The following is a 23,834-nucleotide window of genomic DNA, read 5'->3' as shown; positions in this document are numbered from 1 at the left end:
AGCTCCTGCAGGCTGGGAAATGAGGTATGGAGCACACAAATACAGGATCCAAGATAAACACTCCAGTTCCACTTAAGTAAAACCAGAGCTGTGAGCAACACCAGCATAACCTGATACACAAAGGTGTCACCATATTCACTTCCTTGGTGTGAGACCAGCCAGGTACTGTGTCCTAATCCAATAATGACCAGTTTTGGAGAAAAAAAAAGAGTGGTAAATTTGTCTCTGTCACAACAATTTTTCATTCAGGAACTTCAAAATCATGAGGCCACTCAACAAGCCAATTTAGAGTGACATAAAGTCAAGATTTCATCCTCACAACACATAAAACCACAAAAAGAGTCATAGTGTCTAATTAAAGAAATTGGTTGAGATCCTTGGGCATGGTCAATTGTGGCACTTTCCTTTCAAACTCTGTGCACAGCATGGAGGGTCAAAGTGTAACAAATATTTGCCACTATTGAAAGAAGAAACTTATCTAGACAGACAAATTGAGCATTCTTACAGTAACCCCTGAAAAAGAAATACACTCAAGTGAGAAACTGTCTTAAAATCAAAGACTGGGAGAAAAAAACTTCTTGTGAATTACCCAGAAGGTGGTGAGAGTTCTTACCTGCATTCTTTCCAGGGGATCTGCATGACTACAAGCCCTATTGATGAGGTATATATGCTCCATATATTCTGTTATCCTTTGAAGGAAACTCAAGGGCTCGTTGAAGACAATGGGCATCGTAATCTTGGACAGCTCCTACAGAACCAAAGGGCAAGTTGACTTCTTAGACACAACGCTAAGTTAACAACTGGCAACAACAAGAATTTTGAAAATAGGTTGTGGGTGAGCTTATTTATAGCATTCCCCAAAGGATATTTGGCAAACCTTAAGCAGACCTCCAAGTGCTACAGCTGAAAGGGGCTGGAAGCACTGCAGAACCCTACTTGCAATCTAAAATAACAACTTAAAAACATTGATCCAGCTAACCTAATGCATTCACAGAGAACGTTACCTTCTCTGCTGTGGTCTGTGTAAAGCAGAAGAGATTAAAAATTCCCTAGGTAGCAGCAATAATGTGCCAAGCAGCTCCGTGCTGGTACCGAAGTGCCACACACTCCTTGGAAACCCTCACATGCTTATTTGCATAAAATCTATCTATTGTACTGCAGCAACCACAAATTATTTTTTGAAAGGAACAGTTACATAAAGAATAGTATTTGAATTGCTCTAACAGATTTTAGTGGCTTTATTTAAGGAACCTGTTATCTGTGTCAGACCGTTTTCTGGTTTCCCATGTGGATACAAGACAGACAGGAAGTTCACACAGATTTCCAACACCCCAGGTCTTTTACTACACCCAAGCAAATTTGGCTCTTTAATTACAAAGCTGCATTCATGACTGAGCATTAAAACATTTATGTAAGTGCTTAAAACTCAGCAGAATGCCACCAGATGAAGTTAATGCAACATTTTCCTCACCTTGGCACAAGCAAGAGAAGAAAAATGTTAACTTCAACTTAAACTGATTTGGTCTAAGCAAAAGGTTTGAATACACAGGTCACTCACCCAACCAAAAGAAGTTTTGAGAGAACAACTGTATCTTCTAGATGACATGAATTAATAAAATAAATTCCTAAATCACACTTTACTAAGTAAAGAATAATTTTTAAAAAAGTAGGTAAGACAGCATTGTGTCAATCCAACATATTTGACTATATTTTAATAGTTTTAGTCTAGTTCTTAAAGGACAGCTTCAGATATGCTAATCCACATGCTCCAACAGCTAAAGAAGATATGGAAATAGTACTGTTAATAAATAAATGTTGAGATTTTGGGAGTTACAGTTTAAAATTGTTTCCTAGTGAAAAAAAAAAAGGAAAATGCACCAGGTGTTAGATTCTGTGTTTTGATGTTTAAGCAATAAAATTAATCAGCTGACATTAGGAGAACTAGCACACATACTTCATCCAAGCTAACTCACCAGTCCAATGCATTTTTTTAATATGCTCCACACACTAAAATCACTTCTAGAAAACATTGGGGCAGGTAATGATGTCCTGTAATGGAAAAAAGTAAAAAAATCGAACTGTCATTATCAGCCCATTAAACAACAAGCCATTTTCTTTTCTATTGAAGCAACTTATAAAGGAAGCAAAGCATCAGCCCAGACTCGGCACAGGAAGCAGACAGGTGAAATGACTCTCCAACCCCAGAGAATTACCCTCTGCATGACAACAGCAATGCCCCAAAAGGTCTGAGCCAGCACACGCTCACCTCTCATCTCCCATGCAGCTCTATGTGTTTACCTGTGTTTCTTAATCCCATTTTCTTGTATCTCTGTCTCTCCATTATGCTTTCCAGTCCTATTGCTTTGGTGTGGATCTAGATCAAGCATTTCTGGAACTTTATGATTTGCTTCTGAAAACTCTCCTGAAGAATTGTCAGAGTCAAAGCCTGTATAAAAAACAAAAGGCAACTTTCTCAGGAACCTTACCATACCACAGAGTGCCACCCACATTTAGCAAGTCTCACTTGAAGTACACTGGGTTAGTTTATTTCAAAGAGTATCAGAGTGAAAACCTTTATTAAGTGACCTAATTTCCAGGAGTATTATGAGCCAATTATTGCATTAGAATCAGGAATTATCATTTTTCACACTGCTGAATATAAAATTCATTTAGAATCTTAAAAGCTCTCGAGTAGCTTCTAATCAGATTAGCTGCATTGTCTCATTTTCAGAGCTGCACTGTAATTACAATAATTTGTTTCAGTTATGTAGTTTTCCTCAAAGACCTCAAATAAATTAAACTTACACTGCTAATAGGCAAGGAGAAAAAGAGAAAAGAAAAGAGAAAACAGCCATTTCACAATGGAGGGGCTAACACCCAGACAACTGGAACCACAGAAATGTAGGATATTGAACTTCTTTTTGCCACCCATATGTCCAAACTATTTAACACTCCCCTAATGGCTGCAGCAGGAACATGTGGACACCAGGATGAATTATTCCCTGAGCTCTACAGGTGACCTACAGCCTGACCTGCTGCATTTCCTATGGCCAAAATCCATCCCCTTGGTCAAGAGCTACTGGAAACACCATTGTAACCAAACCCCAGCTTCAGCAACGTGCTTGCAACAGCTTTAACCCCAAAAATGTTAAACCAGCAGGAATCTGTCAAACACAAACCTGTGTTATCAAGCAGCTGTAAGTAAAAGTTGGACTAAACCAACAATCCAAGATTCCAGTCTAATGATTTTTAGTCACATAAATTACACACACAGTAATATAAATAATGACGAATTTTGGATATAGCTTTGAATAAGATTTTAAAAGCATTCTATGCACCTCTGCACACGCCCTTGGTCTCAATCAACAGCAAGAGGCCTCCCCTCAGTGCTGCAGAACCAAACCACTTGTAAACCACAACAGAATCACCACAAAGCACCCTAAAATGATCAATTGATACAATCCCTCACAACTGCCACAGCACTACTACAGAAAACACTGCTGATCAACCAGTGTGATAAAGGAACATTTTTGCTGAAATTAATTCTAAGATCATTAAGTCCTTTCTGAGTGCCAAAGGGGTCAATTCTTCCTCAAGAAAGACTTTAGTTTTCAGCTTCCAATTTACGAGTCAGAGTCAAAATGTAACAGCAAACATGAATATTTGCTGGCATACAATTTTTGCCATGGTTTTAAGGAATACATGCCATAATTTTTGCATTCCTTTCATTCCAGCTGTCACAACCTGGGCAGCCCCTTGTCTTTGTACTGAGTTCCTGTCACACTCAGCTATGGCCTGTCACAGAGTCCAGCTGTGGGTACAGAAAGATTCTGAAATATTACAAAGCCTGTAAACACTCTAATGGAGTAAAGAAATCAACCGTGACAAGGATTATTTCAATTTTAAATAGACTAAAACGCTGTGATCCTGTGCCATTAACTTTTTTACAAAGCAGAACTTCAGCTTTATTTTAACCTCTCCAATGGCTGCTTTTGCTGTATTAGAGCAATTTCATGCAAGGCACACATTCCAAAACCAAAAAACTGCACTTTTTTCAGGGATCAAGACCATGGCAATAACATTCAGAACTGCACCAGGAAGTCCCAGTGATATGATCTTATTTGGTAAACAGCAGGTGTAATGGGTGATGTCATGTCTTGTCCTGTCTCCCACGTTTTGATGTCACAAAAATGTAATTATCCAGCAATAACCACGCCTTGGCACTCTTAGTACTCAGTTGGAAAGCATGACAGTCATAGATTCAGGTCATTAAAATGAGGACTACCCTGAAACTCCTGTCTTTAAAAAACCTTCAGTCAACACACAACAAAATATTTATGATTTTAAAATAGTATTTTTAACCATATATTAGCAGTTATTGAACCTGTTACAGTACAAGCAGCAAAATAGCTTATTAGCTTAACTATAAGTTGGGGAAAAAAAAATAAATTGGTTTTTGGTACAATACCCTCACCCAAAAAACTGATCAAGCTTATATGATACAAAGAACAGCATCACTTCAATAAGATTAACACCCAAGTGTGAAAGTAAAGCTTCACAACAGGAACAGTCCACTGGCTGATAGGAGAATAGTTTTGAAAAATGTTATTGTAATTTCAGTCTTTACATTGTACCTGAAACCCTGCAAATCCTATCAAACGGTTATTGTGTTATCCACATTAGTGTTTCTGTTTCCTATGATTCAGAATTGTTTTGTCTTGGTTCCTGTAGAGCACAACAGGAATTTAGATTCAAGTATATTTATTATTTATGGACAACAATATCTCAGTGGTAAGTAAATAAATGCCAATTCAAATGAGTGTCTTGCAGACAAACAACAAAAATTTAATCCTTGCTCCAGAAAAGGAAGTACGTCAGAAGGGTAAGTTTGCTTTTATTAGACTGCACTTCCACCTAATTACTTAAAAACAAACCAAAACCACTGTGGTACACAGCCAGATAATCACAGACTTTCAGCTACACTTTCCACCATCACATGACTTATCCACTACAAGCCCATTGATAAAGTTTCAGAAGATGCTTCTCAATGAAGTTCTAGGTATTATGGTTCTATTAACAACTATCTAGACACCATTTTATGCAGAGGAAGTTGATCTGGAAGAAAAACAGCTTACAGAAGTGATTTGTTGTAGGTTTTCTAAGTTCCAAAAAGAGCCTTACACCAGCTGCCAATAAAGCTTTGAACCTGAGAAACTGAATAGGTAAGAGTTACTTATAGGATAGTTTTCATACTGAAAAGCCACTGGGAGTGAGGACAAAAATGGAGATTTAAAAGGAGGATAGGGGACCAGAGACAGAAATACAATGTCAGCCATTAGATTAAACCCACTGACATGGGTTAAGAGTGAAACAAAAGCTTTCAAAAAGTCTTAAAACTTTCAAAGTAAAATACTCAAGTTGGGTGCCAACATAAATCTATTTCAAGAGCTTAAAGAAAAGTGACTTGCCAGAAATTTTAGTTCTCTTAGCCTTCCTCTTCCACATCCTGCAAATGAAACAAGTGCAGTCAGAGTGTGCTGCCCACGAGCCAAGGCAGCAGAGCCCTGCTCCTGAGTCACGGACAGAGACACGAGACCTCCCCTTTGGACACTCAGCAACCTCCCTGAGTACTAATTAAGCCTTGTCAGCCAGGGCAGAAAGGGAATCAAAATACCTTGGTACTGAGAGCCTTCAGACCCAAAAAAGGCATAAGGAATAGGATAAACATGTTGGAAGGGCAGACAGCAAGTGAAGCAAGAGGTATTGTTTTTCTCTGCCAGAAATTAATCATTCTCCATTTTCCAAAATAAGTCCAAGCTGTAGCTGACGGAGGCAGGTTGGCCTTTCACAACACCTGCAATACTCACAGAGCCATTGATTCAGTCTGCTCCAGACAGAATGAAAATATATCAGTTTGGCAGATAATCTCACTTCCTCCTCCTAACTCTGTTCCTTGTGAAAGCAACAGAGAACAACATCCTCACAAATACACCTGGCTGGATGAACCAGCTGAGCCTCATGGGCACAGAACACATTGCCATGGAACTGCAGGCTAATATTTAAAAAAGCAAAACTGAATTATTCATGTTCTCAAAAATAAATTACCCTAGTAAACAGCCAAGCGTTTTCCTGCTTTGTGGCAGCACTTTCACAAAATGCTTTGGCAGAAAGATACCTGATTATATCAATGAAGGATACAGCTCTAAAAGAGGTCACAAAGTCTTTACAAAGTCTGTGGTGGCATTAACACACCCAAGGTGACATAGATCAAAACTATATGCTCCTTGTCTCACAGAAAAATTCAAAGAATCTGAAATTCATCTATGGATTAACCATAGATTACCCTGATCCAGCCTCAGAGAAGGCAGCCACTGGAATTTGAGAAAAAGCAGATTCTTGACAGCTGTGATGTCTGGAATTAAGTGAGATCACAGGTAACATTCCCAAGGGATTCCCTAGGGGAGTGCTCACTCACGAGGTAAGGCTGTCAAGAGTCAGCAATGCTAATAACCTCTGACTGCAAAGAAACTTCTCCCCATGGAACTCTGTCACCAACTCGATTCATCCCCTTGATTCATCGATCCCCCAGTCCATGCTGCTCCTCTCCAAGTGCCATCATCATCCAGTCAGGGACAAATCATGTGCCAGGAGTATGATTCCCAACCACACAGCACACAATTCCCTCCTATGAACATGTCTTTTGGATGAGATGGGGACAGTGTCAGAGCAGGAAACTTCTCAGCCAAGGAGATAAATCCAGCAGTACAAAAATCAGGGGTCTCCTTAGGAGAGGTTTGTAGTCTACAAGTGGATGTCATTAATTAATAACTATGGAAAAGCTGTGACTTCCTCAAGGAGTGAGTCCATACAACCTTAAAGGAGGCAGTAAACTACCTGGGCTGCTGCTGAGTGTGCTGCAGAAATCTGGAGTAACTCCCACAGAGCCCAAGTGCTCTAAGCCTGGTTTACTCCCTACAGGACACAAACTCCAGTAACCAATTCCTAAAATCAGTGAACTTTGGGAACACACTGCAGCTCCTCGTGGGGAAACCAGGGCCCAGGACTCAGCAGGAACAAGAGAAAAGTATGGTGCACACACTGTTTTCAACTCAACATTAAAACACAGGTGGAAAAAGTGCTCATTCCTGGCAGCCACATCCCAATCCTAGACTTTGAGCAGATTAAGCACATCTGAAGGCAGCTTCTGCCCTTCTGACCAAAAAACAAGGAAAGCATCCTTGGAAAGAGCAGACCGAGGAGCCTGCCAAGGGAATTTCAGGTTTTTTAATCAAATTTGGAAGCTCAGATCCTGGAGTTTTCACTGGGAAACCTGGAAGCTCACCTTGGCTCAGAAATGAATGTGACTGTGGACTTGATCTCTCAAGAGTACTGCATCTACACCTACCATGTCCAGACCATTCAAAAACTAAGACACAGGTAGGCACTACCAGGACCCATTAACACCTAAAAAATTCACTAAAGCACCATGTGAAAGATCCACAATGTTCACAGGAGCAGAGAGTTACTACAGACATCAGCAGCCAGAGAACACGAATTGCAGAGAGGCCCATTTATAGCTGTTCTTGGCATCACATTTCTGAATGACCTGGACAAGACACAGATACTAAGAACTAGGTCTGACTTCACTAGGACTGTGCAAATAACTCATCAAACTGTCAGCATTTCCTAAAGCACCCAGCTGAGAAAGGGATTGAGCACCCATCCTTAAAGACAGACAGTCCTGAGGGAGAACAAATCTGAAGCAAAGTATTCCAAACCTAGCACTGCTCTTAAACTAAATACCAGGCTCCAAAAAAGACATCTAACATATACATATATATATATATATGTATACACACATATACGTAAATTTATCTCCTGCCAGCACAGTCCCCCCAGTGGAAGAATCAGATGAGGATGGAACAAGGAGTGCTCACAGAACTGACACACAACACCCCAGCTCTGAGCAGTCAGCCACGACTGCAGGTACAAGAACAGCTCATGCACAATAGCTCAGCCACCACCTCCTGGAGCACTTCCAGGGGGAATCAACCTTTTGAGGTAGAGGGGAAAAAGAAGAGGAAAGAGGACAAAACCAGAGTGTCTAAATGCAGATTGAGTCAAACACCACGGGCTGTGCAGTTCTGCAGGAAGGGACAAAGGAATGCATCACCATCAAAGCCGGACAACACAGACTTCATGTTTACAGGCCCATTTTGTTTCACACCTTTTTCAGTGGAAAACAAATCTTGTTCATTTATGGCATTACCCTGAGCTCTTGGAACTGAAACATTACTAATGACATACAGAAACAACCCATTGTGTTTTCAAGATTTTAATGGTACAGTGGTTTGATTTTACAGATGAATTTAGAGTAGTAGTCTCCATCACTCCCAGCTGGCATGAATGCACACCAAATTTTCTTCTCTCCTCTGTGACATAGTTGTGACAAGTCCTGTACAGTGTGCTGTCACTCACACTGCTTCACCCAGCCCCCTCTGTTTACTCCTCACATGAATTTCCAACCAACCATGTCTAAGTGTACCTTATCCACTTCTATCTACCATGCTACTTCCATTTCTTCAGCTTTCACACTTCTCATTATTCTATTTCCATTCCTGTGATTTTACATTAACCACTGTACACTCAGTACTTCTCATTTCACCTCTGCTACAGGATTTCTCCAGAGACATTTCAGGGGAAATCTTTAAAATTGTTTGAGATCTTTAAGAGGATTTCCTTTTTATTTATTCAAGTATTTCAATACTTCAAGCATTTTATTTCACCTCTAAAGCCATCTAAAGCTCTTATAAATAACTATTCATCCTTATTAGCTGAAAGCAAAGTACTATTTGATACACTGCTCAAGTGTGAAAGTGATTCATGTTTGCTTTTTCAGAAAAAAATAGGATTGCAAAGACTTTTGGCTCCCTATCTTGAAAACATATTTTTACAGCAATTTGTTTCTGACTAGAAAAACATTTTCTACTTCAGTTCTTTAGGATATGTTTTCCATTAAAATAAAAAAAAATGAATACAATAACAATAAAAACAACCCACAGGAAATATTTCACCTTTCAAGAAGTCTGCTTCTCAAGCTGCTATTAAATTGATTTTCACAAAAAATGAAAGCAAGACCTGGCCACTAAAGGACTGTTATAGTGATGAAACAATAACTGGCATTAAGCGTCAACAAAAAACCCCTTCATTTCCATGCCTGAACATGAACTACAATTTTCCTTTCCTACTTTTCAGAAGACAGCACTACGAGTTTTACCAACAGTAAGTTTACTTTTTGATTTATTATGAACAGCTCTATATTACCAGCCTCTTACCACACTCACAAAGCAATTTATAGGGGTTGTCTTCCCCTGGGCGCTGTGCCCATCACTCACCCGTAACGGCATCATAAAACTCTTCTTCACTGTTCATCCTTCAGTGTGAAATCTCTGTGCAGCCAGTGCAGCTCTCTCTAATGCATCGTTGAACTTGATTTAGAGATTAAGTATCTTTGTGCTGTCAGGGTCTTCTTTTGCAAATACCCAGCTGCTTCAGATGATCTATTTGACAAGACAGGGAAAGAGAATTAGCAGCTTCCACATTTCTCCTGTGTACAAACACTCACACTTGACAAACACTAATCTTCCTGTTTCTTCCCATGGCAAAACATGGATTTTTGCATTCATAAGTAAACAGCTTTCTTTGATACCACAGTAATTTTGAAGACAACTACTACCTGCCACAAGAACAAACTGATTTACTGTGCCACTCTTCTCTCTGTATAAACACTCCATATACATTACTGTAAAATGTATCGTATTTACAGCAAGTCAAATTTCAGGCAAGTATAGCTAGAAGGAGCAGAGAACTGACAGAAGAAAAAGCCAGCTGACAAACCAAAAATTCTCCTTAGCAAAAAGATAAGCCTTGCTGCATCCTTAACCAAGAAAGCTGGGAACAAGAAAGAACCTTGGTATCTCAAAGCATGACCACTGCATGAAAATGTTGGGTCTGACTCTACATCATGCAATCAATATGTAGTGACCCTGAGAGAAGTTTTGTCAGGCCACTGCTCTGCACTCTTGAAGAGACAGCTGGAGATTTTTCCCTCTAGAAGGAATGTAAAGAACCAACAAAATTTTCTTCAGTAGAACCACACGCTCTGCAAATAACTTAAAGATTTATGTAGCATTCCAGCTCTACTTTATGGATAGACTAAATTAGATTTTTTCCAGATGGTTGGCAATGGTGTAACACAAATATTTTTACCTCACCCAATTTTAGTTTAAGGAGAAGAATGAGAAAATTTCGTTTTCACTCTTACAAATGTTCAGCAGGTTCCAACAAGGAGCCAAGTACACAGCAATAAATGACAGCATGGCAATGCTATCGATATCTCCTCCAAAACAACCTCAATCTGTCAGTCTCAATTTTTTCTGATCCTGAAGATTCCACTGCTTTTGTGACAGTAGTTTCTCCAGAGTAATTATAACTTGCACAATTCCATTCCAATTAAGAGAGACAAAGCCAGAAGTGCACTCTGCTCCTAGGAGAAGAGTTTACCATGTTTGAAGCCAATTTCTTCTTTTTCTCTGCAAGAAACCAAACTGTGTTTCGAGTCTTTTCCCCCTCACTGCCCAGAACAAAAGCTGTTTGAATGTTTCACATACATACAGTTCTTCTAACTGTCCATTCAGAGGGAGGAGCTAAACCAGCCAAATATGGGGCTCACCTAAGTTAATTAATTTAGTGTTTGCCTTGAAGTGTTTTATGTCTTTCAAGGATAGGTATTTTAGTTTGTCACTCTTCGCTTAGGAACCTCTCATTTCCTTGCTATTGTAGGATTTTATATCAATCCCTGCACCAGCAATATATTTACAAGTCCTCACCCTCCAAGTATCTTTGAAGATGCAAAACATTTATGCTTTCAATTGTCTGCAAGCATTGCATCCTTCTAGCAAAACAGCTGCCAGTATTTCCAGAAGGAATCTTATATATGTACAAGACACAGCCCTCTCATGATCAGGACTACAAGTACATCATTTTCTCCATGTTTTCTTGCATCTTTCCCTTTTCTGTTTAGTCTTGTATAGAAGGCACAAAGAAATAAAATTTATGACTTATGAAACTGTCAAATATCATAAAGAGCATTGGAATAAATAAGGTCATACAGATGAATGCCAGTTTCTCCTCTCCCCTCTCCTGCACAATAATAATTGCATTACAAAAGGCTTTGTGAAGTGGAACTACATCCCACAATGTGCAGTTTCACTGCAGAGACAACGGAACTTTCCTATAAAAACACTCACCAAGTACAAATGAAGTGACCAGAATCAGAGACAAATGAAAAGCAGAGTTATGCTGTGCTCTCCTGACATCTACCTCACACCACACCTGAAGCTCTCTGTTATTTGAAAGTTCAATCATTTGTAAGTTATATACAAAATACTGACTGAAATTGCTTTAAATAATCACAGTCACGAACTGCCCTAAGGTGTTAGGAACATTTTAAAAAAGAAAAAAATAATATGTTTTGCTGAGTTACACTAGGAATAACTTCCCACTTGTATCACTTCTTTTACATACAGTTCTTTTATATCAGAGACAAATGAAAAGCAGAGTTATGCTGTGGTCTCCTGACATCTACTTCATACCACACCTGAAGCTCACTGCTATTTGAAAGTTCAATCATATGCCTGTAAGTTATATACAAAATATTCACTGAAATCGCTTTAAATAATTACAGTTACAAACTGTCCTAAGGTGTTGAGAACATTTTAAAAAAGAAAAAAAATAATATGTTTTGCTGAGTTACACTAGGAATAACTTCCCACTTGTATCACTTCTTTTACATACGGTTCTTTTATATAGCAGGGATTAACATGAATTTGCATGTAGCTGAACACAGTGATAACAGCATTCAGCTTTCATGAGCCAAAAAGCTAGGATTAAAACCTCTTCTCTTGCTAAGAGCAACAGCAAAAGTTACTTTCAACTAGGCTGAAATAGCAGAAGACAGAAACATCCTGGTGGTTTCATATTCCGTATCTGTAATCTGTATTTCCTCCTCCATTCCCTGATGTTCCCAGAAGAATTCACCTGCACACCACCAAGTATGGTTGTCAGCAGGCTTTATTGAAATTGCTGAAAGAAGGGTGCAACACTCCTGTGCCAGTCAGACCTCCAAGAGCTCAGGACCAGCTGCTGTCCTGGAAAATCTTTCATAAATCTTTCATAAAGCATAAACATCCTGACATGGTCTCGCCTTTCAGTCCTACAGTGTAGAAGAAACACAAAATCTATCTGGACATTTTCTTGCATGCACAATAATCAACAGGAATGTAAGAAACTGCAGGTTTCTATGCAGACTTCACTTGTTGAGAGAACACTGTTCCAGCAGTTGAGGTTTGCTGGTTTACAGGTTAAAATTATCTTAGTGGGCTTCACTTTCCAGGCAGGGCCAAGGGGCTGAGCCTGGGTGCCCAAGACAGAGACACCCAGAAATGTTCTTTTCCTGTGGATCTCAGCCCAGCTGCACTCACCAAACCACCTTATCAATAACAGGGGAAAGCTGCAAGTAGAGGCACCTTAAGAGAACTGGAAATTCCTCATTTAATGATGACAACACACCCCTGACCACAACCAGTATAGATTTTGTGGTTTACAGGATAAGCAACAAAGCTTATCTACTTCCTCATATTTTAAGGCTATGGGTTGGTACAAACTAATTTGATTTATTATGGGATTTGTGTGCATGAGTACAAAAGGCTACATTTATTTTTATTTTTGTACCAAAATAATTTCCCTACAGGAGAGATGCTATTTTTGAAGTTCACACTGAAAGACAACAGATAAAAACATCCAAAAAAAGCACAATATCCATCCAAACAGTACAACTTTGACTGGTAAATCTGTACTGCAGCTGTATTATCTTATCTTTAACACTGATACATTATCCAGAATTTTCACAATAAGATTTTACTCTTTGAAATTACCTTTAAAGTTGAGCATTAAAGCAATTTATAGAAAACAACTAAGCCTAACATAATTCACTGAAGCAAGCCTTGAACATGTTATTTGGGCGAACCTCGATTTCCTAGTCATTTTGCTTATTTGCAGGCCAACGCCTAAAATATGCAAACTCAAACTAGCTAAGTATAGGATGTGGAGTCAAAAACTTGTAAGAGCTTCTGGCATCTTCTAATCCAAGAACAACCTCTTTGGTTCCTCTGAAATAAGCTTTAAACCTTGGTGATGCTGTAAAGCCATTCACAAAAACGTTAAGAAAGATACTATGTTGTCCAATAACACAATTTAGAAATGCAGGTACCAATGCTGAAATAAAAAGGCCACGTTTGTCCAAAGGAAGAAGCGCCAAAATCTGAACTGGTAAGGGATAGAAATATAACTAACTACTAATCATATAGGCACAGAGCCTGATATGTATTTTTGCTGTTAAAAAGTGTCATTGGTAATTGAGTAGCACAACAAAAGCAGGTTACCTGAAGGGAGTCTACAGGAAAGGTGCAGAGGGACTTTCTACAGGAGCATGTAGTGACAGGACATGGAGGAATAGCTTTAAACTGACAGAGGACAAGTTTAGATTAAATATTGGGAAAAAATTCTTCCCTGTGAGTGTGGTAAGGCCCTGGCACAGGGTGCCCAGAGAAGCTGTGGCTGCCCCATCCCTGGAACTGTCCAAGACCAGGCTGGACAGGGCTTGGAACACCCTGGGATAGTGGAAGGTGTCCCTGCCCATAGCAGGGGTGGAATGAGATGAGCTTTAAGGCCCCTTCCAACCCAAACCATTCCATGATTCTGTGATAATCATTGAAACTCCTTTAAATTCTCATAGATTATCAGAGAGGATCACACATGCCTGATTGATGACCATGGACAGCCCCTCTCTTAAAGGACAGAGGATTTTGCAAAGGCAAAAGAAAAACCAAAACATGCAGCTGAAGTAAAAACTGCAGAAACACATCCACAGCACACCTTGAAATAGGTTCTACAGAGAGGAATCACTCAGAATTCTAGAATTCTTGCCTTCCAGAACTACAGGAGAGGGAACAAACAGAAAGGGCTGGTCCTAAATAGGAGACAAATCCCAGGAGGATCCCAGGAGCAACTCCCAGTGACCCCTGATGCAGAGAGTGTAACAAACTATTCACCACCCACAGCCCCAGGCAGGGCCCATGTCCAAGGAAGAACAAAGTGATAGTGGATCTATCAATCAGCTGGGGGTGAATAATGTCACACAAAGTGGTCTGTCAGGCATAGAGCTGAACCTGTCACTCGGCAGTGACATGTCCCAGGTGATCTGACTGCCACTAACACACTCTGATTTCCAAAGCTCTGTGCAGGTCAGAGTGTCCCCTACAAGGTCACAGTCCCCAGCAGTAGAAGGTACACGAATTCTCTTCCAGAAATACACCAGTCCCAGACTCTGAAAAATTCCTATTTTAAACCATTTCCTCCCACTTGAACTTATTTTTAAAACCAGGACAACAAAAGCACAAGACTTTGCAAATCACTTTATAAACTGCCTAATTTGCTCCACGCATTCTGTGACGTGCATGTGAGCATCTCTCTGAGAGGAGATGCACATTCCACCTTCTCAGAGCTGCTCTCCAAAACCACTGTGTGGGAATCCACTGCCTTTATCTTGGTAAATTAGTAATCCCTCAAATTTGTCACTTCGTAGGCTTGTTCCTTCTCAAATTTCATTTTTTTCAGGAGAAAAATAACAAAAACAGCCAACTTATTTCAACCATGATCCTTTATACACCAATTAAAGAACCCAAAAAACTTGTACTCCTCTAAGAGCTTAAACCTGTAACTACCCTAAGTTAATTCGACTAGCTCCTCCATCCTAACTTGTTCTTCCAGGTTAATCCTCAACAAAGACCCGGCTGGATAACCAAAAGTTACTCCTCCTTAAAGAAACATTTACATTTCTATAGAAAGACCAGCATTTACAATGAGTGGCTCACTGGGCTGGAATGTGGCTTAGCAAGCTCAGGTTTGAAGCTGGCTGGAAACAGCTGCAGTGCCTTTTTCCTCTAGACCTCAAGCTGAAATTTCTCATCACGCAGCAATTCTGGAAAGCTCTGCTGACATCACCCTGCTAAATTAAAAATCCTTTTTTTTTTTTTTTTTTTTTTTTTTTTTTGGCTTTGAAAGCATGTGTTCTAGCTCTACAGGACTTATAAAACACTTGGTCCTACTCAGTCCTATTCATTACACAGATATTGAATCTACTTGTGAAATCCAGGAGCATTTAAGTAAAACCAAGCACAGAATCAATAAGCAGTCATTAAAATAACCACAGAGGTTCACCAGCACAAGCAGGTAGGGTGATAAGAGTTCAGTGTCCTGGAATTAAGAGTGCCACCAAAGAATTAATGAACTAGCACATTCATCGGCCTTTTCACATGCCTAACAAGGTTTTGTTGGGTGTGCACTTCCAGAGTAAATTTTAAAAATCATTTCAGTTTTTTAAGGTCAAAAGAGAAAAATTGCAAGCAATTGAGAAAAAGAAAGGAAGAAGGGAAAAAAAGTCACTTGGGACCTTCCTCATGAAAAACATTTTCTTTACTTTGATATGACAAGGATAAATGCGAATTTTCAAAATGACAGAGGGCAGGTTTACATTATATATTAGAATGAAATTCTTCCCTGTGAGGGTGGTGAGACCCTGGCACTGGGTGCCCAGAGAAGCTGCGGCTGCCCCTGGATCCCTGGAAGTGTCCAAGGCCAGGCTGGATGGGACTGGGAGTCACCTGGGATAGTGGAAGGTGTCCCTGCCCATGGCAGGGGGTAGAATGAGATGAGTTTTAAGGTCCCTTCCAACCCAAACTATTCCATGACATCCTGTGTTCAGGATGCACCTCCTGTCCAGAAAGAGATTCCCAAAGAGCCATCAGAAGATCAAACATCCACATCCTTCATAATTACACTAAAAATTAGAAATGGGAGGGAAAAAAGCACACAAAATCCCCCAGTCTACAACATAAGTGGTGGAATAAGAGCCAGCCCCATCGTCTCTTGAGTTGCCAGCTGAAATAAAACATAGCTGTAGTACTTCAAGGGATAGAAATAAATAACTTGAACTGGAAGATAAATATTCATGTGTGTTTAATTCATACACATCTCCTGAAAACATCAAACTGCAGTGTTTCATCTCTGAATGAAAGCTTCAGCAAGGATGAGTCTTAATTGACTCATGAAATTAGGTTACCAGCAACATTGGATCTAAAACATCTACAAAAATTAGCCAAGAAGCAAATTTAATTGGCAATTTAGATTAACTGTTACGCACTTAAAACGTCTTCAGCCAGAGAACAGCCACACAGATGGCAGAATCCAGGAGAGGATTTTCTCTAGCAAGTGAGATTTGTTTCTTACTCCAAAGTTTGAATGTAATATCATCTGCCAGATGTCTTGGCAAGATAAAACTCTCTCTGCAACCACAGCAAGAGAAGGACAACTTCCTTCTCAAATCTGTTAAAGTGCAGAGAGGCTGAGTGAAGAGGATCAGCTCGGCCACTGTCACTTTTCCACTTCTTTGGGGATGGCAGCTGTCCCCACCACAGGCTTTTATGTAGTTGGAAGTTACTAAATGGCCTGGGGACAGTTCAGTGCCAGCACTTGGAACAATGATGACAAAAATCTGACCATCTGAAAGGTTAGCTTTGAACCAATCAGCTGAGCAATTTATGGCAGACAGCATCATGTTCTGTTCTCTCAGAAATACCAATTTTTGGTGATGCTTCACAGGAATTAGGAGTGAAACACTTCAAGTCTTGCTTTCAAAGAAATAAAGGCCACAAAACTTGTTTCTGCATCAGAACAAATGACAGTGATAGTCCTACACATTAATCATTGCCCCAGCCCAAAGTTCCAATGCTGCTACCAGAAGCATTACTCATTTAATATAAACATTGTAAAGATGAATCTAGACAGAAAATATCCTCCCAGAATAGTGCTCAATTACCTATGGAATCAGTGGCTATTCACCACTTTCACATCAGCCAAAAATCCTGTTCTACAGCCAAGGATACTGGCTTGCAGAACTTTATTCAAATCTAACAAACAAACCAAGGAAACTCAATTCCAGCAGATTAATATTTTTTGATGCAAAACACTTCATTGAAATTCATACAGAATTCTGTAAATATTCTTCTTTCTTAACACCACCTCAATATCTGAAGCATTTTTCCACCTGAGAGCATCTGGTACAGCATTTTTCAGACTCTGTAACTTTCCCTTGGAAACTATTTCATGGCCCACGACTGTAAAAAATGACAAAATTCTGTTCTGCACACCTCTCCACGCATGATGCATAATGCTAGGCTTGATCACGAGTGATAAATCAGCTCATTTCTAGCCGCACTGTTAAAAATAATAAATCATTCAACACTGTATTGTAAAACTAGTTATTTCTTAGTTGTTTCCCAGGGATCTGTTTTATCTCACTTGTAAGAGAGAAGGTGGGAAGTAATCAATAACTGCAAGCACAGTGGCTTTGGACACAAGTGTCAGTAGATACATAATTTATCATCTAGGAACACTTCTCTGAAGAAAAAATTAAAGATGCTGGGGTATTTCTCATCATAATGCAACCACCCCTGCAAATTGATCACTGAAGCTTATGAAGACAGATACAGCAGAAAACATCACAGAACAGCAAAAATAGTTATATGTTCATAGATCTTCCTCCTCAAAGGCAGCTTTGTCTCTGTGGGCTCATTCTCTCCAGATGCAGGTTTACATTTACTCTGCACAAGGTATTTTGCAAATAATCGTCACAGAAACTCTTAGACAATCATGGTAACAATTATAGTGCAAATAAAGCAGGAAGATGACAGTGACTAACCCATTGAAAAGTCCTACAGTAAAAAAACATATTTTTATGCCTACCACCAACTCCTCACACACAGAGATTCCACAGTTAACAGACTATTTGTGAGGGGGGTTTAAGATGATACCACAAATTTACAGAAGCTTTAGAACTCAGAGTTTATGCTATGATTGTATTTCCTTTAGAACTGCATTTATAGTAAATACCTCCTGGATTCCAGTGTAAGGTTAGAATACTACTCCATTTGCTGTTGTCAAGACATTAAAAAAAATAAAACAAAATTAACTTTGACTCCTCAAGACAGGACAAATATCTCCATTTAGAGCCCAGTTTTAATAAAGAATCTGCTCAGGAACATTAACCCACTTGGGTAACAAAACGTGCACAGCACTTTGTTTAAAACAAAAGGAGAGCATATACACAAAGTTATTCACACCTCTGAAGATGGGCAGCATTTTTGTTCCTCTATTAAACAACCACTCAACAGCTTCATTGTTTTAGTGCAAAAACCTAGAAGGAACCCATGCATGGGACAGTTCTGCTCTCCTGAAATGTTCTCCTGTCAGTCAGCACACGCTGCTGAAGAGCCCCTTGTGAACAGGCTGGTGAGAGAATTTCTCTGCAGCCTTAACACACATTAAATTTCATCACTGAGAGCTATTAAAGGGATTTTCATCCTCTCTTGACTGCCCTGACACGTTGTAGGGAGCAGAAGAGCTGGTTAGTGAGTCAGTGAGCTGAACAAGAACGATGTGAACCACAGACACCTCAGAATTCACACATTTTGCCACCTTCAACCTCCACCATCACTAGAATCAAAACACAGTGAGATCTACTAACAGATTCTTTTGGGAGCCCTAAAAAAAACTTACTCAGAAGTGTAAAAATAACGCTAGTAAAAATATAATGAGGTTACTAATCCAGTCATGGAAACACATTTCTTGACAAATACCCTAAGCATGCAAACTTTGCAATACCCCAGAGGTTCAGAGCATCCCAAGAGCCTTTATCTCATCCAAAACTGAGCAGCACAGCAAAGGAACTGGACTGGGGCAGGAACACCACAGACCAATCTGGTCTAACACCAAGCACAGCCATTGCGTGTCCAACAGAGCAAAGACAGTTCAAGTTTGGGAACAAGTTTGTTCCCAAACCTGAACTACAAAACCCACAAAACCAAGAGGGCCAAGACTAAAAGGTCCAGCTCTGCCTCTGCAGCTCCAGGGACAATTCACCTTTTGTGCACCCTCCCTCCCACCAGATGGATAAACAAGCCCAGGAAGACAACACTCTGCAGCCTCTGCATTTTCTGAATGGAGAGCTGCTGCAATCTACTACAAACCTGTCTCATTAAATTATGTGCATAATAAAACATGCTGAATTAATCTAAATGATCTGTCTAGACCAGCAAATGAATTTCCAGTTGCAACTGTATTTAAGGGAAGGAAAAAAAATGAAGTTTAAGTAAGCTTAGTCTATTCTTGTAACTTATTGATCCTGAAAATTAAGACATTATCTTTGTGCACTGAATCAACAGTACATTTTTAAAGAGTATAACTGGAAGTTATGGTAAGCCACATTTGACACATTCTAATTGCTTGTTGCTCTCCTGCAACTTGCTTTTACAAGCCTTTAAGGATACAAAGCAAATAATTACATCATCATACATCTGTCTACACAGTAACTATTACGATGCAAGGATTGTGATAATGAATTCTTGAATTCCAAGTTCTGTGGTGGTCTATTCCATAAAATAATAAAACCCATTAAAGATCTGCTACGAAGCATAACCTCTATTTTTTTTTTTTTTTTTTTTTTTTTTTTTTTTTTTTTTTTTTTTTTTTTTTTTTAGCAGGAAAAACATCAAAGTCCTCTATGTCCAGAGTGACAGACACAGGTGACCAACTTATTCCCTGCTCTCACTTTCCAATTTACTCAGCTTGGAGATGACACCCATCTAAACTACATATTTACAAGCTCAGCAATAACATTCAAGTTCTTGAGCACTCCATATTTAACACACATCCTTTGCACACCTCATTTTGTGCATTTCTTCCAAGAATTTTAAGAACCAAACATTTTAGTCACTTCACAAAGAGAAGACTAAACACCAAGCATTTTACAAGATCATACCAGTGTCAAATACAGACATTTCTCATATCTCTTGAACCAGGTGACAAAAGTGATGCTGAGTGAAGGATTAGAAAAATGGCACCTTGTAAACAGAAGGCCTAGATATGAACAGCATGATGTAACACTGCATTTGTTCAAGGACAAGCTACTTCAAATACCAAAGCTAATAAATTATCTGCTTAAAAATTCAGCGTACTTGCAGGCTAATCTTGCTTTCAAACAAGAGCAAAAAAAAAAAAAATCATCTGACTGGCACTACAAACAGTGATTTAAAAATACAGCCTTATCAAAGCAAAAAAAGCCTGATTGGGATGTTTTCCAGCCAACTCTAAGATAACAGAAAGCAAAGCTTTCCACCTTTGTTCTAGGTCAGCATATGTGGAGTTCACACAGTAGAATTCACAAGAAGAAAGACTGAAGGAAATACCAGTTTCAGTCATAAGATCTGCCAGCAAGGACATATCATGGAAAGCAATAAGACTATTAAAAGTGACTTAAAGAAACCGTCCAAGAGTGGAAATTATCTTCTGTGATCACGTCAGCAAACAAATAACTAATAACCACACTGCTTTTCAACATTGCATCAACTGAAACCTTCATCCCATCCAGCCTTTAACTACCCATAGGCACAGGTTTTGTTGTCTAATCACCATTTTCTATCTCAAACTTTTGCCTTCTGTCTCTAAGATTATTTTGGCACAGCTGAAGAGCCAGTTCTGGAGGAAAAAACGCCATATTTTTTTTCCTGGACAGCAAACAGCATTTCCTTTTGAGGATTTCCTGAAGTTACAAATTCATCATGAGGTGCTGCTGGTTCAGGAAAGCAACAACAAGAATCACTCCTGATTCTATCCCAGCTTTCTGCCACATGGTCAAACATGACTATGGCTCAACAACTATTTTAAGAAAAAGCTGTGTTTACTGTAACTGAAATCCCAAGGGGTTACTCAGGGGGAAGATCAGAATTTCTTGCTTCCATGGTAGTTTAGCCAGTTCTCCTACTCCCATCCCACGGCACAGCTCCACGTTTGGAAGTGACCCAAGTCACTGCCTCCAGAAACTGCCCTGAGGTTTTACAAGTCCCTCAGCTGTGCTGGTGGTAAAGTTTGTTAAGATGGTAACACGTGTGGTTGCCCCCAAATGGCAACATGAACATGGATTTATAGAATTTCTGAAGGTTAAGTTGGAATTACGAAATTTATTTTCCCTCGTATGCAAAGCTTTAGAAAAAGAAACATTATGGGAAGACTGGGGCAAATCAACACTGCAGATTCATGTTTCCTTATTACTTTCCCTGGAATCTCAATGAAGGCTATGCAATTTCTCTGAGAAAATTCACAGTAAATGAAATAAGTATTTGCTTGTACTCAACATGCTTTGGCAGATACTTCTGTGAAAGGAAACACAAGGTTATGGCACACATAAAAGCCAGGAGGTGATTCTGAACCTACATTTGAAATTCTGGCCTGCAAGTGCTGCACAGCAACAAACTGCTTCCAAAAGGAGTCCTGAATCCAAACACACAGAGAGTACAAATATGATCAATAACCAAATTAAATAAGTGGCATCTTATACCTTTATTACCATGCAGAAGTTCTGGTGGCATGTTATTTAAAAAAAAGCCTTTTTTCCTGCTATTTTCCCCATCTTGCTTGTCTCCTTCTCTGTAAGAGAAACACGGAGTAGGTAACTGAAAAACAAAATTTAAAAAAAAAAAAACCCAACCCCAAATAAACCCCGACTGCTCGCTGTGCTTCAGCTGTGACCTAAAAAGCCCCTTGAGGCTCCTGTATTGTGCTGAAACCGAGCCCAGCACATTCCTCTGGGGAGCCGGGTGACTCGTACAATCCTTTGCTGAACTACCCAGCTGCAAAAGCAATGGGAAAAACAGGGTAAAATCAGGAAAAAAAAAAAAAAAAAAAAAAAAAAAAAAGAAAAAAAAAACCGCCGGGGCTGAGGGCGCTGCACTGACCCGCACACTGTGCACAGCGACGTCCTTCAGCCCCCGCTCCCTGCCCGGCCCGGAGAGCCCAAGGGATGCGGTGGAACGGGGCAGGGCCAGCCCGGGAGGGGATCACGGGGGAGATCCGCAGCACCGGGCAGGGCTCAGCACCGGGCAGGATTCACAGCACCGGGCACGGCTCAGCACCAGGCACAGTCACAGCACCAGGGACGGGCTCAGCACCTCCCGGCGCCGCTGCAGGACGGGCCCGCGGCCCGCAGCGCCCCGAGACCCCCGGGCGGGCCGGGCCCCCCTCGGCCGCCGGGCCGGGAGAAGCGTTGGGGCAGCCGCTCCCCGCCCGCCCCCGCCGCACTGACAGCGCGGCCCGCGGCCCGCTGAGGACGGGACCCCCGCGCCGGGCCCGCGCGGGGCTGTGGCGGCGCTGGGGCCGGCGAGGGGAGCGGAGGCCCCGGGGGAAGGGAGCGGGGCGGGAAGCAGAGCGCGGCGGCCCCGGGCCCGGCCCGCGGCGTTACCTGCACCGGCTCCAGCGACGGCACCGCGGACACCGAGGCGGAAGTGCGGCCCTGGCCGCGGTGGATTGACAGGCGCCTCCGCCAATCGCAGGGCGCGGCCGCGCCCCGCCGTTGCAAAGACGACCAATCAGCTCCCCCGTCGCCCCGCTGGGAGGCGGGGAGAATGCTAATGAGGCGCCCAGCCTGACCGCCCCGGGCCGCGCCACCGCTGGGGAGACCGCTGGCCAATGGCGATGGGGATATGCAGATGAGGGCGTGGCTATGCAGATGAGGCGGTACCGGCAGCCCCCGGGGCGGGGGGACTCCTCAAGGAGCTCATTCCCAGAGGTTTTTGGGGTCCCCCCGGCAGGAATGACTCCCTTGTGGCTGCCCTTACCTGTGTGATTTGTGGGATCCTAGCTAGCTGCTGATTTTAGAGTGTAACTTGGCTTGCTGGAAGAGCACTAGGAAAACACATCACTCTAAAAGACAGGTGGAAGTGGAGTAATCTGCTTTGTCAATTTCCTCATGGTCTATGGGGCAGAGGTCTTCAGCTGGATATTTACTCGTAGATGCTGTAACTAGATGAGGGCTAATAGGAAATCAAGCAGATTTGTGGGGTTATATAACTTGCAAATCAGCATCCCTGTGGTTATGGATTCCTTCATCCCACTGACATCTTCCATCACTCCATGCCTTGTCACTCGGAGCAGCTCAGTGAACACCTCAAAACGCCAGAGAAATGGTCCACCAAGCCATGTATTGAGTATGGAATTGTTGGGAGTGAAGGAGGATGAGACAAATACTTATCCTCAAAATTATCTTCTCTTACCATTGACTCAGCTCTCAGCGCAAAGCAAATACAGGGATGAACAGATCAATTCTGCAGCACAAACTAATTCATCAGAGGTGGACACAGATGTTCTTTAACAAGGGCAGTGGGGAAAATCATCACAAAATCTGAACCACTCCTTTGCTGCAGAGCTCCCTCCTGCCATCCCCAAATACTCTGGCTGGCACACTGTTGGCTCTGGAGCATTACTCACCCCTGAATGGGCTGACAGCTCTTGGCCATCAGCCACGTGCTGACAATGTATGAGACACGAATTAACACTGATAATGCTCCTTGCTCTGGCACCAGTGTAAACATTTAATGAAATCTCCACGGGGAATTTCTCACACACCTTGGGACTGAGGAGTGTTTTGGGGTGGGCACAGCAGCCTCCAGGGATATCTGTTGGTCCTTCTCAACCCAGTCTTGCTGTACCCACATGTTTCACCCCTACATTTACCAAAAGTTGTTGGACTAATCTTTAAGGAGTACAAATCTTTGGGACTAAAGGATAATTTGTATCACTCTGAATATATTTATAAGTTTTTTCTT

General features: G+C 41.0%; 1 protein-coding gene across 1 annotated transcript in view; it reads right to left on the bottom strand.

Annotated features, from left to right (window-relative positions):
• The window catches only part of OSBPL2 (oxysterol binding protein like 2), a 35,909-nt gene extending 13,380 nt beyond the window's left edge, over nucleotides 1-22,529 (bottom strand). The window contains exons 1-6 of the mRNA XM_083872953.1: nucleotides 22,472-22,529; nucleotides 21,572-21,660; nucleotides 9,396-9,560; nucleotides 2,299-2,446; nucleotides 1,974-2,049; nucleotides 614-748 (exon numbers count right to left, since the gene is read on the bottom strand). Coding sequence (XP_083729079.1) covers nucleotides 614-748; nucleotides 1,974-2,049; nucleotides 2,299-2,446; nucleotides 9,396-9,432 — 396 coding nt within the window. The 5' untranslated portion in view covers nucleotides 9,433-9,560; nucleotides 21,572-21,660; nucleotides 22,472-22,529. The remainder of the gene's footprint in view (nucleotides 1-613; nucleotides 749-1,973; nucleotides 2,050-2,298; nucleotides 2,447-9,395; nucleotides 9,561-21,571; nucleotides 21,661-22,471) is intronic.
• Between the last annotated feature and the right edge of the window lie 1,305 nt (nucleotides 22,530-23,834).

Source organism: Zosterops lateralis (assembly GCF_965231275.1).
Source record: "Zosterops lateralis genome assembly, chromosome: 16".
NCBI lineage: Eukaryota > Metazoa > Chordata > Aves > Passeriformes > Zosteropidae > Zosterops > Zosterops lateralis.
This window is presented reverse-complemented; position numbering and strand designations above follow the sequence as displayed.